Source organism: Mixophyes fleayi, chromosome 3 (assembly GCF_038048845.1).
Source record: "Mixophyes fleayi isolate aMixFle1 chromosome 3, aMixFle1.hap1, whole genome shotgun sequence".
Lineage (NCBI taxonomy): Eukaryota > Metazoa > Chordata > Amphibia > Anura > Limnodynastidae > Mixophyes > Mixophyes fleayi.
The window spans coordinates 308806902-308823902 of record NC_134404.1 but is presented as its reverse complement, the minus strand read 5'-3'; the positions used below and the strand labels follow the sequence as shown (position 1 = coordinate 308823902).

The 17001-nt window shown below is 37.7% G+C and overlaps 1 protein-coding gene across 2 annotated transcripts in view; it reads left to right on the top strand.

Moving 5' to 3' along the window:
• LOC142144782 (serine palmitoyltransferase 3-like) overlaps positions 1-17001 on the top strand; it is a 101150-nt gene that overhangs the window by 65925 nt on the left and 18224 nt on the right. For both annotated transcript variants that reach the window (XM_075203962.1, XM_075203963.1), the window contains 2 exons: positions 490-709; positions 2707-2833. In XM_075203962.1, the coding sequence (XP_075060063.1) occupies positions 490-709; positions 2707-2833 (347 nt within the window). The remainder of the gene's footprint in view (positions 1-489; positions 710-2706; positions 2834-17001) is intronic.

Below are 17001 nucleotides of genomic sequence, written 5' to 3'. Positions count from 1 at the left end.
AAAACATTTTTTAAATAAACTAAAAACCGTTCTGTATAAATGACTAAGTATTATGGAAACTGGTCAGAGGTTGTCAGCAACAGGAAACGCTACAATGTTCCCAATTTGTTCCTGATCAATATATATCATTCAGGAGGGAAAAAAAAGAGTCCTGAAGAATTGAGCCTTTTGGGGAATTAGTTGACAAACTCTCATAATATTTGCTTATGCCCTTTCCACTCTATTCATTCTCTTTTGTTTCACTCTGTGCAGTCAGAAGCATATAATGTGAATGATTAAGGGTCTAGCTTTGATCTGCCAGGACAGCAAGAATTTGTTTTTGATCTGCGATGTCTGGTTTTGTTTAAGACTTATTTAATTCATCCCATATTGAGGCCACATTTCCTTAGGTAATAAACACTTTTGATGATAAATACTGAAGTGGGAACTAGATCAAGATATGTTGGACGTTTTGCCTAATTGTGCTTTTTTCTCTCTTGCCTTTTACAGCATGGAAGGGTCTATTGTCCGCCTTCCGGAGATAGTGGCGTTAAAGAAGAAGTACAAGGCTTACTTGTACTTGGACGAAGCGCACAGTATTGGGGCAGTGGGAGCGACAGGAAGAGGTGTGGTGGAATACTTTGGGATAGACCCGGCTGACGTTGATATCATGATGGGAACGTTTACCAAAAGTTTTGGTGCCATAGGGGGATACATTGGAGGGAAAAGGGTAAGTAGGCCCATTAGGTAGCAAATACATAAAAATGTCTGCCACGCCCTTTATGGTCGACATTTATTTGCAGAGACAACTCACAGTTTGGTAAAGACTTCCAAACCTTTACAATAAACATATTTTTTTCTGTTTCTTTTTTGATGTTCTGTCCTATTACTTTTATACCTGTTCACATGCTACAAACATGCTACAACTTATGCAAACCCACAATCAAAGTTGTAATGGAATTGCAGTGATGGATGGATACATGGCTTTCAGCTTAATCATCTTAACTCAATTTGTTTCTGTCAGATTTGGTCATTAGTCTATGTAGGCAGCTCTTTAACTCAAGCAAAACTGTAGTAAAGTGTATCATCTACAATGTGGTGTGCGCATGCTCCATGGCCTAGGAAATCCCTAAATCGCCTTGCGGTTACTATAAGGAACCTGCTAAATTATTTAATGATGTCGTTTGCTATGTTTGCGCAAGTGACATGAATAGATGTAAATGATATCCTTAGATTTGCTGAGCTGTGATGTCACTTTGGTCACATGACTGGTTTTGAAAGTGTTTTGTAATGGATTGTATAACTACCAGTGAAGGAAAAAGCAACTATATATGAAGAGCACCTCTTGGCTTTATTTCAAATTGAAACTTGTATATTATAAGGCAAAATGTACCTTTTGTATTATTTTTTATAAAAAAAAATAAAAAATATGAGAAGCCAATGTGGACTTTTATGATCTGCTTAAAAGCACTCGGCCTGTGGAACTCTTCATTGGCTTCTAATATCCTTACAATTCACTGTACAGGGTACATTGATCCTATTATATTTTTGACATGGTGCTCCAAATTACAGGAAAAATCCTTATCCAGAAAACCCCAAGTCCCATGGATTCTGATTAATAGATACAATCCATGTATCTCATTTTATCTTACCATGTTTATTTTATTTATTTATTTTAATCTACTATTAATTTGTTTTATATAATTATTTCTAGCTTTGTGCTTCCCCATAAACTTTATATTGCTTAAGTATAGCAGGGCCTGTGCTAGAACATAGGAGGGTTAGAGTAGAAAACTAGCTTTATGAGCTCTTGAAAATTTCTCTTAATTAAGATGCTAATTTAAAATAGAACTATAGCATTTTTTTTTTTTAAGATACATTTTTTTCTATATCTGTACTTCATAATTGTATCTGTTTTGGATTGGCCATTGAGATTACTCTGGGGTCCACCAGTTGACCCCAGAAGCATGTTTGACATAAGGAAAGCATAGGGAATACCTTTCATCTCCTTGATTATGTCTGTAATTGAAACATACGTTCTATTGTGGTTATACAGCATAACATGTGTATGTATGTATACTAATATATTATTTGTCATACTTCAATAATCCCTTAGAATTGTGGGCACTGCCTGAATTAATTTGACAGACTGGGATCAAGGCAGATGGCCTTTGCTAGGGCCATTTGGGAATTGGGGCCCATAGACAAGAATCCTCTCCGAGTCTCCGCTTTGCTGTATAACCAGCTCAGCAGGGAATCATTTTGTGGAAGTCTGTGGTCTGCAGCTGAAATATATCAGTTTTAGCCTACATATGTTTTGCGAGCACATAAACAGTGCTCACATTGAGTTCTACGTGTGATGCATTTTTACTAATAATTTTGCAATAAAAGATACGTAGTCAATAGACAGCCTAGCTGAAGTTCATGGGGTCTCCGTACAACCCACCACCACATAATCATCCAGCAAAACACAAACTCCATCCATGCTTTATCCATAACTATCTGTCCTTCTGAGGGCACTCTGAACTCTGCCCATCTCTAGTCCAGCCCACCATGCCTGCACTGAGCCTATTTAGCATATTGGGGTCACAGATAGACACCAGGACCATTCGCAGTTGCCATCCCAGTTTCTTAGTTTCTGTACTTGTATAAATATTCTGAGAGTGGCTGTAGGATGAAAGCTCTCAGGAATCTTTGTTTAACCTGTGGACATCTTTACCTCTTCAGGCTCTAGTGGACTACTTAAGAACTCATTCTCACAGTGCACTCTATGCAGCATCTATGTCGATCCCTGTGACAGAGCAGATCATCAGGGTGATGAAGTGCATCATGGGAAGGGACGGGACACTGACCGGTAAGATATCCTGTTTTATCTAGTTCTGTTAAGCCCTGCCTAAATTTTGCTAAAGATTAGTCATATACATTTTAAGTTAAAATTCAAAGCAGGGCTAATAAAATGACGCATGGGGCTATGAAACCAAACTTATCAAGAGAGACGAGAAGTACTGAGTATGTACAGCTTAAATGAGAGAAGGGACAGAGGTGATGTGATAGAAGGCTAGAACAATTGTACGATAGGCAGTCTTTTAAAATAATAATATGAGATGACTTCTAGAAGATGGGGACACACTTGGACACTGGAGGGAAGAAAACTAACAGGGGAAAATTGAAGGAAGACTGGGTTCAAATTTACATTGGAAAACATTCCCAGCAGTTGATTTTTTTCTTATCGCCTCCATATTGATTTTCCTTTCTAAGTGCTAATGGTTATGACATAAGGTTTTGTACATGCATTTCTTTAAAGTATGATTCATCTATATTAATGTCAATCAAGGATCAAGAAGTCATTACTATCTGACAGTACAAAATAAATCTAAATAGCACTGCCACAGTGAGTGTTGTGAAAGAATTGTGCGATTTGCTGTTTTTACTACTTTTTCCCCATGTGCCTCACTGATTCTTGCTTTAAGACCTAAAGTGAGATTTTTGATTATTATTATTCAAAATTGTCCTCATCTGACAATTCCTGCCCTTTTTAGTTTTACAACAAAATTAGTGTGAATTTTGGTACCTTGCTTAGATTTGTCCATTCTTCTGCCCCATATTTGTTTTAACTTGTTTAACTATCAATTATTTGTAAATCTTTTACCTTTATTTTAATATTTCTATTCATTATTACAAATTCTAGTTCATTTTGCAGGTAATTTTGGCCAATTTTATAACTATAGAACAGGTGGTGATTTTGTTAGTGTCCCTCATGCAGCTAAATAGAGATGATTTGAGACAGTAGATATGTGATGCAGGAGACGAACTCTTTCAAAATAGTTTAACATTCATGTGCTGGATAGAAGTAACAGAATTAAGGTCTGTGAGGGTAAACTGTTTTAAATTAGGTGCTTATTGTACTTAGCAGAAGTCATAGACAAAATATACTGAAGGAATACATTGAGAACTGAATACAGCTTCTTACTAATAGAGGAAATCCTCTGATATGTAAAAGGTTTTTTTAATTTATCAATTTATATCAAGCAAAATTCTGGCATAATTGGAATTGTTGAAACGTGTACAGTAATTATACATTATATTTTTTATCTGTTCATTTTACATAGTTTATGCAATATCCAATGAAAAACTAGCAATATTTGGTTCTTGAGTTTCAAAATTAATAAGTTCAGATATTAGTCATTTAATTAATTTCAATAAAAAGATTCAAATCAACCTTTGTATTTGCTCAACTTATAAAGAATCTAGTAAACACCTTACTCATTCTAATGCTCTGATTGGTTACAGATTGTGAGCATTACTACAACTGATTGGTTACATATTGTGAGCATTACTACAGCTGATTGGTTACAGATTGTGAAAATTATTACCACTGATAGGCTGCAGGTTATGACATTCTAATGCAGTGGACAGCTACAGGTTTTGGACATTCTAATGCACTGATTCTATAATGCACTGAATGCACTGAGTGTGAACACTCTAATGTGATGATTAGTTATAGATTGGTTCTAGCTAGAGATGTTCACTGACCCCTGTGTTCTGGTTTTGGTTTTGGATTAACTTCATCTTTTGATTTTGGCGAAACCGCCCTTGCGTGTTTTGGTTTTGGATCCCGATGTTTTTCTAAAATCCCTTTTTTTGTGCTAAAATCACATATTTTTGCTATTTTTCCCCCTCTACATTATTATTAACTTCAATAACACTAATTTCAAGTCATTTGCAGTCAATTTTGACCACCTCACAGGTCACAATATTATTTTCATACACTCTCAAACAAAGACTGCAGCAAACTGGCTGGATGCTATTTGACAGAGCAATAACTCAAACACACGGCAGTTCATAGCACATCTAGGAAACATTGCCACACAGCAGTGTCAGTAAAGAAAAGTGGTGCAATTAGCAATGGAGCACTCCTCTTTGTATGTTACCTATATAACACACTACAATGTGACTGCAGATTTAGAAGACCAAGCCTGCCAGACCTATTATTTCTATTTCAGCAATGACAATTAGCAATGGAGCTCTCCTGAATGCCACTGGAGACTTTGAAGAACACTGCTACCCCTCCTATTTCTATTCTACCTATGATGCTGCCTAACTGCACTAGAGACTGCCAAGAACTGTGCTACCCCTTCTGTGTCCCTCTGTGAAATGGTGCTGTATCGCAGTGGAGGGTGGTACTTATAGAATCCAAAGCTCGCGAGATCCGACGACGTAACAATGACGTTTTGCCTCGTTTTCAATTCCGAGGGCTCGCGAAAGCACCGAGCCGGCTCGGCTCGGTACTCGGATCTGCTAAGTTTCGGTGTGTTCGGTTCTAGGGAAACCGAGACTGAGCATCTCTAGTTCTAGCGCATACACAAAAATAATGGATGTTTACACAAGAGGGAAACATTCCTAAACTATACACATTTCTGTGCACCGCTTTATTGCCATGTCATACAGTAATCTTAATGCAATTAAACTTTCAACAGCATATAGTAGAGGTTTAAAACTTTTTTTCATATTTTTTTCATTTTGCTAATAAGAGCAACATGAATATTGCAAATAGCCTAATGAATAACCTATTACCGAATGAATTTTATGCAGCCATTCTAAGTATTTAAAAGTTTTATGTACAATTGTTTTTGTCTTGTACCAAAATGAGAACATCAGGAAGTAAGCATAAAATGATCATTAAATAATCTGTTTACAATTTGTGTTCTATTTTGGGATAAGATGCATGGGAGATATTAATAATAGCTGTAAGCATACAGCAGTGGCTGCTACTGCTGCTTAGTCAATTACCCTTTAACATGCTTTAATATAGTGACTGCAGTAATGTACATGAGATACTCTCATCTAACTGGAATGGCTTCATTTTCAAACTCAAAGCATAAGTTTACTTTAGCCCTAGGCTGCTGCTGATTTATTAGCTGTGGCTGTAACTATGCTTCTGATTTAAGAAAAAGAAAAAACATACAGTAGCTTTCTTCACTTTTGCTTGATTTTAAACACAGAATTTAAGAGGTGAAGGTGCCTTCCACGTGAGCCCTTGATCTCTTATTAAAAGTGGCCAAGAGAATGACTGGTGCACACATTTCAAGGTCCTCTTATTCTGTGTGGTTTAAGCAACATGAAAAAAAAAATATTGTTAGAATTAATAAATGACTGACTCCTTACTCCAGTCTTCTTAACCAGTTGCTGACTTGTTTCATCACAACAACACTGTAACACAGTCAAAGGGGCATATTCAATTGTCGGCGGAAACGGCGACAATCTCGCACTCCACGCACTATTACCGTTATTACGGTAATAGTGCATAACGGTAATAGTGCGCAGAAAAACCGTTATTACGGTAATTGTGCGCGGAAAACCCTTTATTACGGTAGTTTTCTCGCTGGATTTTAGCTCGCAGCTCCCTGAGCCGCGAGCTGAAATCCGACTAACTATTACCGTAATAACGGTAGTAGTTTTAACGCGGCGGGGAATCGGAAGAATTGAATATGCCCCATAAAATGTTCCAGGACTTCCTGACACTAACGTAAACCCGCCAGCCCTAGCTGTCATGTGGCTGCTATACAGCATCGGAAGCCCCGCCCACCAGATCACACAATCATTTTATTCTCTACAAACACACCTCAGCAATCACACCCATCATCATCAGCACCAGCTGTTTATATAACGCCACTAACCCATGTTGTGCACCTATGAGTAAAATCCTTCCTTAAGGTAACAGCAGGATCCTTAACTCTGTCTACCACCACCACCGTTTATTTATATAGCACCACTAATTCCGCAGCGCTGTACAGAGAACTCATTCACATCAGTCCCTGCCCCATTGAAGCGTACAGTCTACACCTCTCCATGCTTGGTGGGGTCTGTTCTGGTTATCAGACCATGGTAAATTACCCCCCTTTTCCACAATATATATATATATGTGAATTATTTTTTTCCTTGGTTAGTGGGAAAACAACCAATCATGGTAAGAGTTGTTCTTCCTTTTTTAAAGGACCCTAAAACCTTAAATACACATAGGACTATATAAAAGAGCTACCAAAAGTTTCAGGAGCATATAACAATTGAAGATATTATGGGCATACCTCACAAATGTCCTTTAGATGTGGCGGTCCTGATTTGAGGGTACTGTCCCAAAGATCAGTACTTTTGTCCCGATTCCAGGACTGTTGGGTGGTGTGCCTCTTCCAGGTCGTTCATAACAGCGGTATGTGCGCATGGCATTGAAAGGGTGTTTTTGGAGGAAGCTGGGGGTGGACGATGGGGCTTTGAAAATCCTGGGCAGGCCCCCGGGGGACATGTTACATGGTAACACCCCCGTGTAACATGACCACGTCCCATCTCGTACTGCAAAAAGAAAGTAAATCCTGGTTGTTTCTTTCTTAGGATTGTCTACCTCACGTAGGAGAGGATCTCGATTCTGACTTTGAAGGCCTAAGGCCAATGGGTGTTGGAAGCCTGTGTATTGTTGCAATATGGTAAAATTATATATTACAGATGGAGTAGGATTATGTGTAGATTAAAGCAGACTTTAGTGTGCATTCTGCAGTACACCACAGTGTACATCACAGCATGTCCTAGTTGTGGTATTCATTTCAACTGAATATGTTTTATAGCAATTCATTTGCATATATATTATATCAGTATGTGGTGTAAATTGGTATGGGAATACATTCGCTGACCTCTCTGTCTGTATGTATTACCCAGTATTGTTTTATTAATGTTTGTTCCCAATTGTACAGTGCTACAGAATTTGCTGGCGCTGTATAAATAAATGTTGATGATGATGATTGAAGATAGACCATGCAATCGTTCTGGCAATAAAGGCTAAATACTGCAATATTTTTCCACTGGTACAAAGCACCTTCCCAAAAAACAACTAAAACCTGTTTTTCTCTGTTACTGTGGTATGTTTCAGCAGATGTGTTTATAGCTTGGCATATCAGGCAGAGAGAACAATGTCATCATTATTGTTTTTATAATAATTTATTCTTGGAAAAGGGACCAGAACGCCTTCATTGAATGACGCTTATGGGGAAGTGCAAGTGGCTTTGGGATGAAAGTCTTTTGCTGCCTTGATTTACAAAGCACATATAACTTTCAGCTTCATCTGGAAATCATATCAATACAGTGAAAATATGCAGCATGTGCTGTTTCTGTGTATGCACCATGCCATTTTGGCAAAATGTATTCTTGTCATTGGTTTGTTTTTGGTTAAAGTATTTTAATCAACACTTAAAATTTTTTGATCTACACAAAATACTCTAAGGTCAAAGTGAAACATCTCTAAAGCGTTTTCTTAATGACAAAAAAAGGAATGAATTACATAAATTGTCACCCATTTTGCTAAGCTACAATAACCTGGTACTATCAGATGTCTTCAGAGGTCACAGTTTAATAGATTGGAGTCAACTGTACAATTACAGTGTTTAATTTAATTTCAAAATAAATATGTCTGTCTGGGCCTCAATGTTGGTTAGTGCATTTCCAAACAACAGCTTTATCATGAAAATGAAAGAATATTTAGAGTAAATTGGAGAAAAGGTTATTGAAAGTATCAATCAAGGAAATAGTGTAAAAAAAAAAGATTTAAAAGACATATAATAACACCCAGAATACTGTCAAGTACATCATAAAGAAATGGAGAGAATACGGCACAACTGTGAATTGTTTAAGAACAGGCAGTCTTCCAAAATTGAGCAGCCGTGCAAAAAAGGTACTTGTTAGGGAGGGCACCAAGAGGCCTATTGCAAGTCTGACAGAGTTACCATGACCAAGATGGGAGGAACTGTACATGGTACAATAGTCCACACGCACTTCACAAATTTGGGCTTTAAGGAAGTGTAGCAAAAAAGAAAATAATTGTTAAGGGAAAACTCTCATGAAATCTCTCCTAGAATTTTCCAGAACGCATGTCGCCCCTCATACATAGTTTCTTTGGTCTGTTGACACCAAGTTTGAGCTTGTTGGCTTCAATGTTAGGATAACCATCCCTTTCTAATGTAAGTAATGCTCCTGATTAATTTCAGCAAATGAATGTCATTGACTTGAATAGCCTTTGCCAGATTATTGGATACAAATTAACATACTGTACATCTCTGCTTATGTTAATTTGTATCCAATAATCTCACCTATAGTGTCTAAAGCAAACAAAGAATAATACAACTCACAAAACATACTCAAGGTTGCTGACGTTATATGGAGAATGGGATCTAAATGGGTAAAAGGAGTTTTTTTTTTCACAAAGCTAAGTTCACAATTTCCAAGTGTGGGAAAGGTGGAAAGCAGGTTAGGTCTAAAAGAGGCACTGTCCCTCCAGATATGATTGACCTTCACTAGTGGTGTTACCAAAGACCCCTGTGCAAAATCTGAGCCCGGCCTTCTTCACATCTGTACCCCTAATAACACCCATCTCTCACAAACATTGTACCAGCTGTGTCTGCTTTTATGCCTCTCTGGGGCCTCCCTAGAGGGTCCTATAACTTCTAAACAGCCTATGCTGGTGCTCCTGTGGTCACAAGAATAGGGATCAAAACAAGCATTCCTGAGCCCGTACAATATACGACACTCCCAGGTGGGCTTTGTAGCATTTGATACTGCTGTTACTTACCCTTATTGATAGGCCACTAATCGTTATACCTTTCACACTAAGCAAGCAATTAGGTGTGTAAATCTGAATTTTCCACTAGATGGCATTGTCCCTTAAGCTGTTGTTGTACTTGATACTGTCATGTGAATAACCTCTTGCTCTAGAAACACTGACTGTCGGAAGAACAATGTTGTATATAGTAAAAAGTAAGGAATGCCTTATATATGGTGTGCTTTTCCCTCATTATATATAATACAAATTGTGCAGGGCAAGTAGTTTTAGCCTTATACGAAATTACCCAATTAAATGTTAATAAACATGTGAACATGTTAGAGATATTAGCAATTATGTCCCTATATCGTATTCCAAGACTAGAATATCATATTCAGCATGTAGAGTATAGTAAAAAGGAAGTGTTTCTTTATTGCTGGTTCTGGTTAAGGATCTAAAGACATGATACTGGCACAACTTAATTAAATGAGTTTTATCATCCATGTTTTGCCTTCTGCTTTTAGGCACTATAGGTGAGTATGATTGTCTTAGGGAACAGCAGTCTTTATCATTAAAACTTGTTCTATTCTGTTCATAGCAGTGTATGCAGGGGTGTAACTACCAGGGTAGCAGCTACTACAAGGACTGGCAGCTGAAAGGGGGCAACAGGGTCCCACAGATCTCAGGCTGCCACACATGCTACTCTGGGCCCTGCTTCACCCCCGGTATCAGCAGGTAGCTTAATGATGTCTCGGTGTGGGACTGCTTACTATGGTGGTCCCTTCATCTCTGAGTAGGAAATTAATACAGAGCTGGTGGAGGGTGAAGATTTTAATAAAATGTATAATAAAACCAATGTCACCATATTTAAAGAGACATTCATTTATCTTTCAACTAGTAGATAAGCAGCATAAGATGTAAATGTTCTTATTAGCTATGTGCTCCCTGGACTTGTGAAGAGACCACATGCGGGTCTTTATCACTTTGGACTATGTCTGTTTTGTCGGAAGCTACAGACCAGTGATGTGAGGCTCCTGTTTACATTACACAGTAAGCCCCTACCTATGTTTTAGTATATGCAGTATGCCTTGAACTCAAAGTATTTTGCAATAAATAAGAGTAATCTTCCCAAATTCAATTGAATATATGTAGGATGCTCTTTCCCCCAGACTCACATTCTCTTATTTCTCTTAATTTAGGGCTCCCATGAAATGTAAAAACTGGAAGTTTGCTATAAAATTCCTCAGTTATCTTCAAATGCCCAATAATGGAAAACAGTTTTAGAAAACTATCAGCGCTTAATCTGCTAATTTAAGTGCACAAGGAACCTAAACTATGGGGAAATAAGCATTAGAAGTTAAATATTTCTGGTGGGGAAAAAAGTGAGACTATCCTACTACTGCCTCAAGCTCCTTATCATAATTTACCACTGGTTGGGACCCTGGCATTGGGTCCACACAACAATAATGGCCTGTGAGGACAAAAAAAGTGTAAATTCAAGATGATTTAGCACAGACTTGGAACCTTGAGTAACAAAGAAACATATTTCAATTGTTGTGCCCTTTTCATTTGTCTAAAATTCCGGTGCTGTTCTCTCACATTACTGGGTCTCTTCGTGTTGAGCTGTCTAATGGTCTGTTGGCACTAAGCGCTCATTCTGCCTTATTTAGACATCCAGCTGGCAGGCTGTTATCAGTTTGAGAGGAAAAAAAAGAGAAAACTTTTCAAACGCTTTGAGATCGCTGGCATTTCAGGAATACGTAATACTTAGCAGATGGAGAACAATATGTGCTTGGCTGGTTTTCTTCTCAGAACCTGGCTCATTCGCTGATTAATCACCTGTTCGTTGCCATGTGTATAGTGCAGGACCTGCTGGATGAGGCCATCAGGATCTTTTCATATATTGACAAAACCTGTGCAAAATATATTTTTACGGTACAGTTAAAAAACTAAGTTATCCTGTTACATAACAGTTATTTGTCACTTTATCCTCCCCACAGACCCCATTTAAGCAACCTGTGATGTCCACCTATGGCGTAACAATTAAATCATACTTGCATACAATCTGGCTGAAGGCCTTATCTGTATGGAGTTTGTATGTTCTCCCCATGTTTGTGTGAGTTTGCTCCAGGTGCTTCTCCCACATTCCAAAAACATACAGGTAGGTTAATTGGCTGCTATTAAATTGCCCTTAGTCTCTCTCTCGTTTTGTGTGTGTGGATGTTAGGGGATTTAGATTGTAAGCTCCAATGGGATGGGGACTGATGTGAGTGAGTTCTCTGTACAACGCTGCGGAATTAGTCGCGCTATATAAATAAATAGATGATGATGATAATGATGAGGGTTACTACAAATGGCTGTAATGTTTTCCTATGGCCACATCCGGTGTAAAGACTGCATTGTGAGCAATCCTGCTATTGATCATTGTAGAAAAATACATTTTATAAATAAACAATGACTATTGGCTACTTAAATAAATATTAATTTATCAACAGTATGTATAAATGTTAATGCTCAAACTGTGATGGGAGTTGGGGGATTTCCAGCAGACGTCTGGCAGCGAATTACGCATTCTGCTAGTTTTAGCGCATTTGCTCTTCATGAAAATGCTGTCAGTCAAATTGACCTCTATCAGTTTTCCTTTGCATGTAAGCAGCAGCTTTCTTGTACACGGTGAATGTCGCACTCTGTGTGGCCTCTTGGCAAGTTGCCACCTTACCCTTAGTCTCAGTAATAAAACAAAAACAAAACATTTAATCAAACAAATCTATCGCTATACATCTATCTGTCACAACATATCAGCAGGCATTTTAAACAAGTGTTACAAGCTGTAACAAACGAACCTGACAATAAAACAGGAAGGAGTTGGGGACACAGGTGAAGGCTTGGAGGGGCTCCTGTTGCCCATGACTGATCTAAGCCCAGTCTGTTCTGCGTTTTTCAGATTAGACAAACCTGTGTTCATTCTTAAACTAAGCTGTGCTACATTCTATGGAAAAGAAAAAAAATATTTGAAAAAAGTCTCATTTTAACCTTGGCTACATCCCAAATATTTAATTATTGGTCATTAAGTTACGCTGAACTATATTGTTATTGTCGTTTTTTACTTAAGCACCTGCAATATTATATATGTTGCCAATTTATTGAAACAACAATGCAGAAACATTGTTTTGCCTTAATGTATCATTTTTGTGATTTATTACACAATTGCGTGAAACCCCTACACCCATGAAATCTACTATTTAAACAATATCGTTGTCCTACTGAATGTTTTTTCTCTTATATATTAAGAGTATACAAAGGTAGGAAAAGAGCTGTACAGTATATAAAGGGGTTCATTTGTATTTTAAAGAAAAGATTTTAAGTCACATTTTTAGGATAATGTATTTAACATTCACTAAAGATTATCAGCAGTTTACAGCATATACTCGTATATTTGATAGGGGCCACGAAAAATTAGGTCTACATGAGCCAAATATAATTGAACGCCTTTAGTGTACTCAACCCGCATTTGCATGCCCCTTCTCTCCCCTGTCCAGCACCTCTACAGTCGCAGGTGCATGTAAGTGCTAGAATCATGAAAATCTGCATAGGAGCATATGTGTAAGCCCACTTTCTGGGCATGTGCAGAGCAATACACAAATTGGCTTACATCCCACTCGGCATGAGCCACTTAGTGTTTTTAAAAGAGGCGCAGTATGGGCCTGATTCATTAAGGAACTTAGGCAAGAATTTGAGTAAGTTTTCTTACTTAAGTTTTTTGGACAAAACCATGTTACAATATAAGGGGTGCAAATTAGTATTCTATTTTGCACATACGTTAAATACTGTCTGTTTTTTCATGCAGCACATAAATACTTGATAGCTTATTTGTACACTGAAATTTAAAGTTGATATTTGAGTGCTACATGAAAAAACAGACAGTATTTAACTTATGTGCAAGATAGAAAACTTATTTGCACCACTTGCTTTGTTACATGGTTTTGTCCAGAAAACTTAGGCAAGAATTTGAGTACGTTTTCTTACTTAAGTTCCTTAATGGATCAGGCTCTATATCACTAAACTTTATTACTGAGAAGGTTGTGGATGTGGGTCCAACTTTAAAAATCACTTTAGCTATACAAAAAACATTTTGTGGTGTGAGCCGTTTATTCTGAGTTATTTTTATAACAGATCGCTCTGCTGTTAAGCATGCGAGCGACAATATTGCCAATACATGATTTACTAATTTTGAGGAAATGGCTTGTCACTTAAGCCAGGCTTTTGATGTCTTTCCAGTTCCCCAATCATTTTGCTCAATATTTTAACCATGTATGTTTCTCCTGACTTCATAAAGCTTTTATTGTGAATTGTGAAGGTTTTCAATAATTAGCTTTAAATGTGGCCATTCTCTGCCTGCTCTTATTTCCCCTTTCAGAAATTGTTTACAGGAGTGAATAAGATATTGCTAGAATTCACCGGGAATGTTCACATTACAGCCAATTGTATGAATATTGTGTGTGGATGCAATGTGCTTATTTACAAGTTAAAGGGAATCTTACACTAACTTATTTTTTGCCTATAGGTATATGTAGCATATCTGTAAATATAATAATATATTTGTTGCAGGACTTCATGTAGCTTCATTCCTGCCAAGTCACATGGTTCCGCCATGTGACTGACTGGGTCTTTTATTCTTAAGACTGAATGCATGTGAGGTTATGGTGATATATTGGCATTGTGGTGGCATGTGATGCTATATGGAAGTTTATTGGTTATTTTGGATCATGTGAGACTCTTTGGAAGTATATTAGGTATATGTTGCCATATCTGTTGTCATATGGAGCATATGTAGGGGCTACTACGTGCTGTACATAGTATTTCTTTAGTTATATTGTGCACATTAATACTTACATTTTCATCCTGCTAACAAACTGTGTATATGTATATTTGTAACTATATATATATATATATATATATATTACCACAGCATGCATGCTAAGTACACCCGTCTATCACCTATATACAGGCGCGGGCTGGCATATATCAGCCCGGGGGGCGCACAGGCGGCCGCATCACATGACACGTGATGCGGTCAAAATCAGGTCATTTTCCATCCCAGGGGCGGCCGGCCGGGCCGGCCCTAACAGCGCTGAAACTGAGCGGCCCGGGGGACCGATGCCTCCTGCCACCCGGGCCAGCCTGCCCCTGCCTATATATTTGTATGCATTACAGTGCAGGTTAATTTTTGCAGTAATCGCATGCTAGTGTATGTGCCACTTTTCATTGGCAGATTCATTGTGTAATGTGTATTGCACTGCGTATAACATCTTTGCTCTAAGGACATGTTTAATCAACTGTTTGGAGCTAATATAATACATTCATTCTGAGTACAACACTAAATGAGGTGCTCACTTATTATTGGCAATTTCACTGTATAAAAAAAAAACAAGTTGTCAAATTTGTAGCTTCTAAAGAGGTATTACTAATCCTAATTGTAAAGGTTACAATGCCCTGTGTTGAATTCTTTTTTGTTTTTGAGACCTAATCTTCCCTATTTCCTCTCAAAGCGCTCCTGTCAGTGTTAATTATATGTCATCCTGTCACAACACCATTTGGAGACACAACTTTGCATTTCTGAGGGAAAACATGTTGCTTTTGGTGGTCATTTTATGCTGGTCATTACTGATTTATGCTGGTTGTTATTGGAGAAGCATATGGTCACGGCTGGGTATTATATGCGGTGTTATGCTATCAGTACATGTATGCATCTTTTATGTAGAAGAAAATACTATCACTCCTATCTTTTAAATGTGACATTGTTTATTCCTTGTTTGCTGCTTCAAAGTTTTCTGTTGCAAAAAAAAAAAACCTTTAAAAATCCTCTCACGTTTCAAAAATCACTTATCACACAGACCATCCCAACCATTTTTGTTTTTTTCTCAGAAATGAAGAAAAGTTGGGGGAAGGGTAAATGAAATACCCAGTAACATGGCTCATGAAGTGACAGAAAACATCATATAACGTACAAATGTCACTTCTAAAACTTTCAACAACGTTAAAAGTAAAACTGGGGCATTGGGTAGCGGCAGAAGGTGACATATATAATAATTATTTGTCAAATAACTGCTCTTGAACTTTACATGTGTAAAAAATCTTTCAGGATTCTTTCAAAAGCATAATATGTAATTACCTTGGAGACACACAATACTTTTTTCCCTGTTTCATTCATCCTTTCTCAGGTCATGTGTTGTAATACTTAGGAAACGTTTTGTATGTCTTGGACCATGAAACTTTCATGCTAAAATTCCCTCTGTGTTGTCTGGTCCAAAATAAACAAGGTCCTATATATTATATATTAACAGGGGATACAAATGTAGCTACATAGAGACCTGATCATAAAAGTGATGATTCGATTTATTTAGCATTGATATTTAAAAGTAACGTCCTTAAGTGTTTGTCTTTATTTCATTCATTACACTGAATTTTTGCAGCTAAACTTACCTATCATCTCCACATAAGTGTTGGTGTCGTAAAAATATATAATAAGAATGTTTTGATTATGTGTTAAATACAGCTCGGTTAATTACCTTTCCAGCCCTCACCACAAATCTATAGTGGCTTCCTTTCTGCTGCGCTCCCTCTCCTTTACATTGAATGTTGCAGAGTGTTTCTCCTCTGACCGCACTGTAATGAAGAAACCAATTCAAAGGTAACTAAACAAGTTGGATATATGAACTTTGTTTCACACCAAGGTGCCCTTGTTACCACATTCTTCCCTCATTCGTTTGGTAGTAGTCTCTGTGCTACTCTGAACATTTCGAAGGTCTGTTTGGCTGCAGGTTTTTCAATTAATGTCCATTTCAAAACTCGGGACACACAGACAAGCAAGAAATTAATATTTTAAACAAAAATGGGTTCAGATCCCTGGTCAATGCACCATCAAAATTAAGAATTTCTGGTGCAAATGTAACTTTTATATATTCTTTTACCCTCAATGAATCTATTTACTTGTTACTGTCTACCAAATCTCGACTCTCCCCAACCTTCAGTCCTTCATCGCTCACTCAAAACTCACCTTTGCAAGCTCGCCTATCCTACCGCCTAACCATTTTATCTATCACCTCCTCTTCGCCTGCTATCTTCATCCTCTCCAAGTTGGTCCTACTGTCTCTCACCCCCCTCCCTCTAGAATGTAAGCTCTCACTGGCAGGGTCCTCTCTACCTATTGTTCCATTTCTGTCCACTCTTTTACTCCCTCGTACGAGCTGTCACATCTTTTGCTACACTCTGTGTGAGTCCCTATAGCATTGCTCACACTTATCTGTGCTACTTATATGTATTACCTCATATATTTGTTACTTGCTTCTGTATCCACTGTGGAGCCTTATAAATAAATAATAATAACAATTTGTCATTGGTTTTATATTTACTGGTTTTAAACTTTGACAGCTTTTATAGTA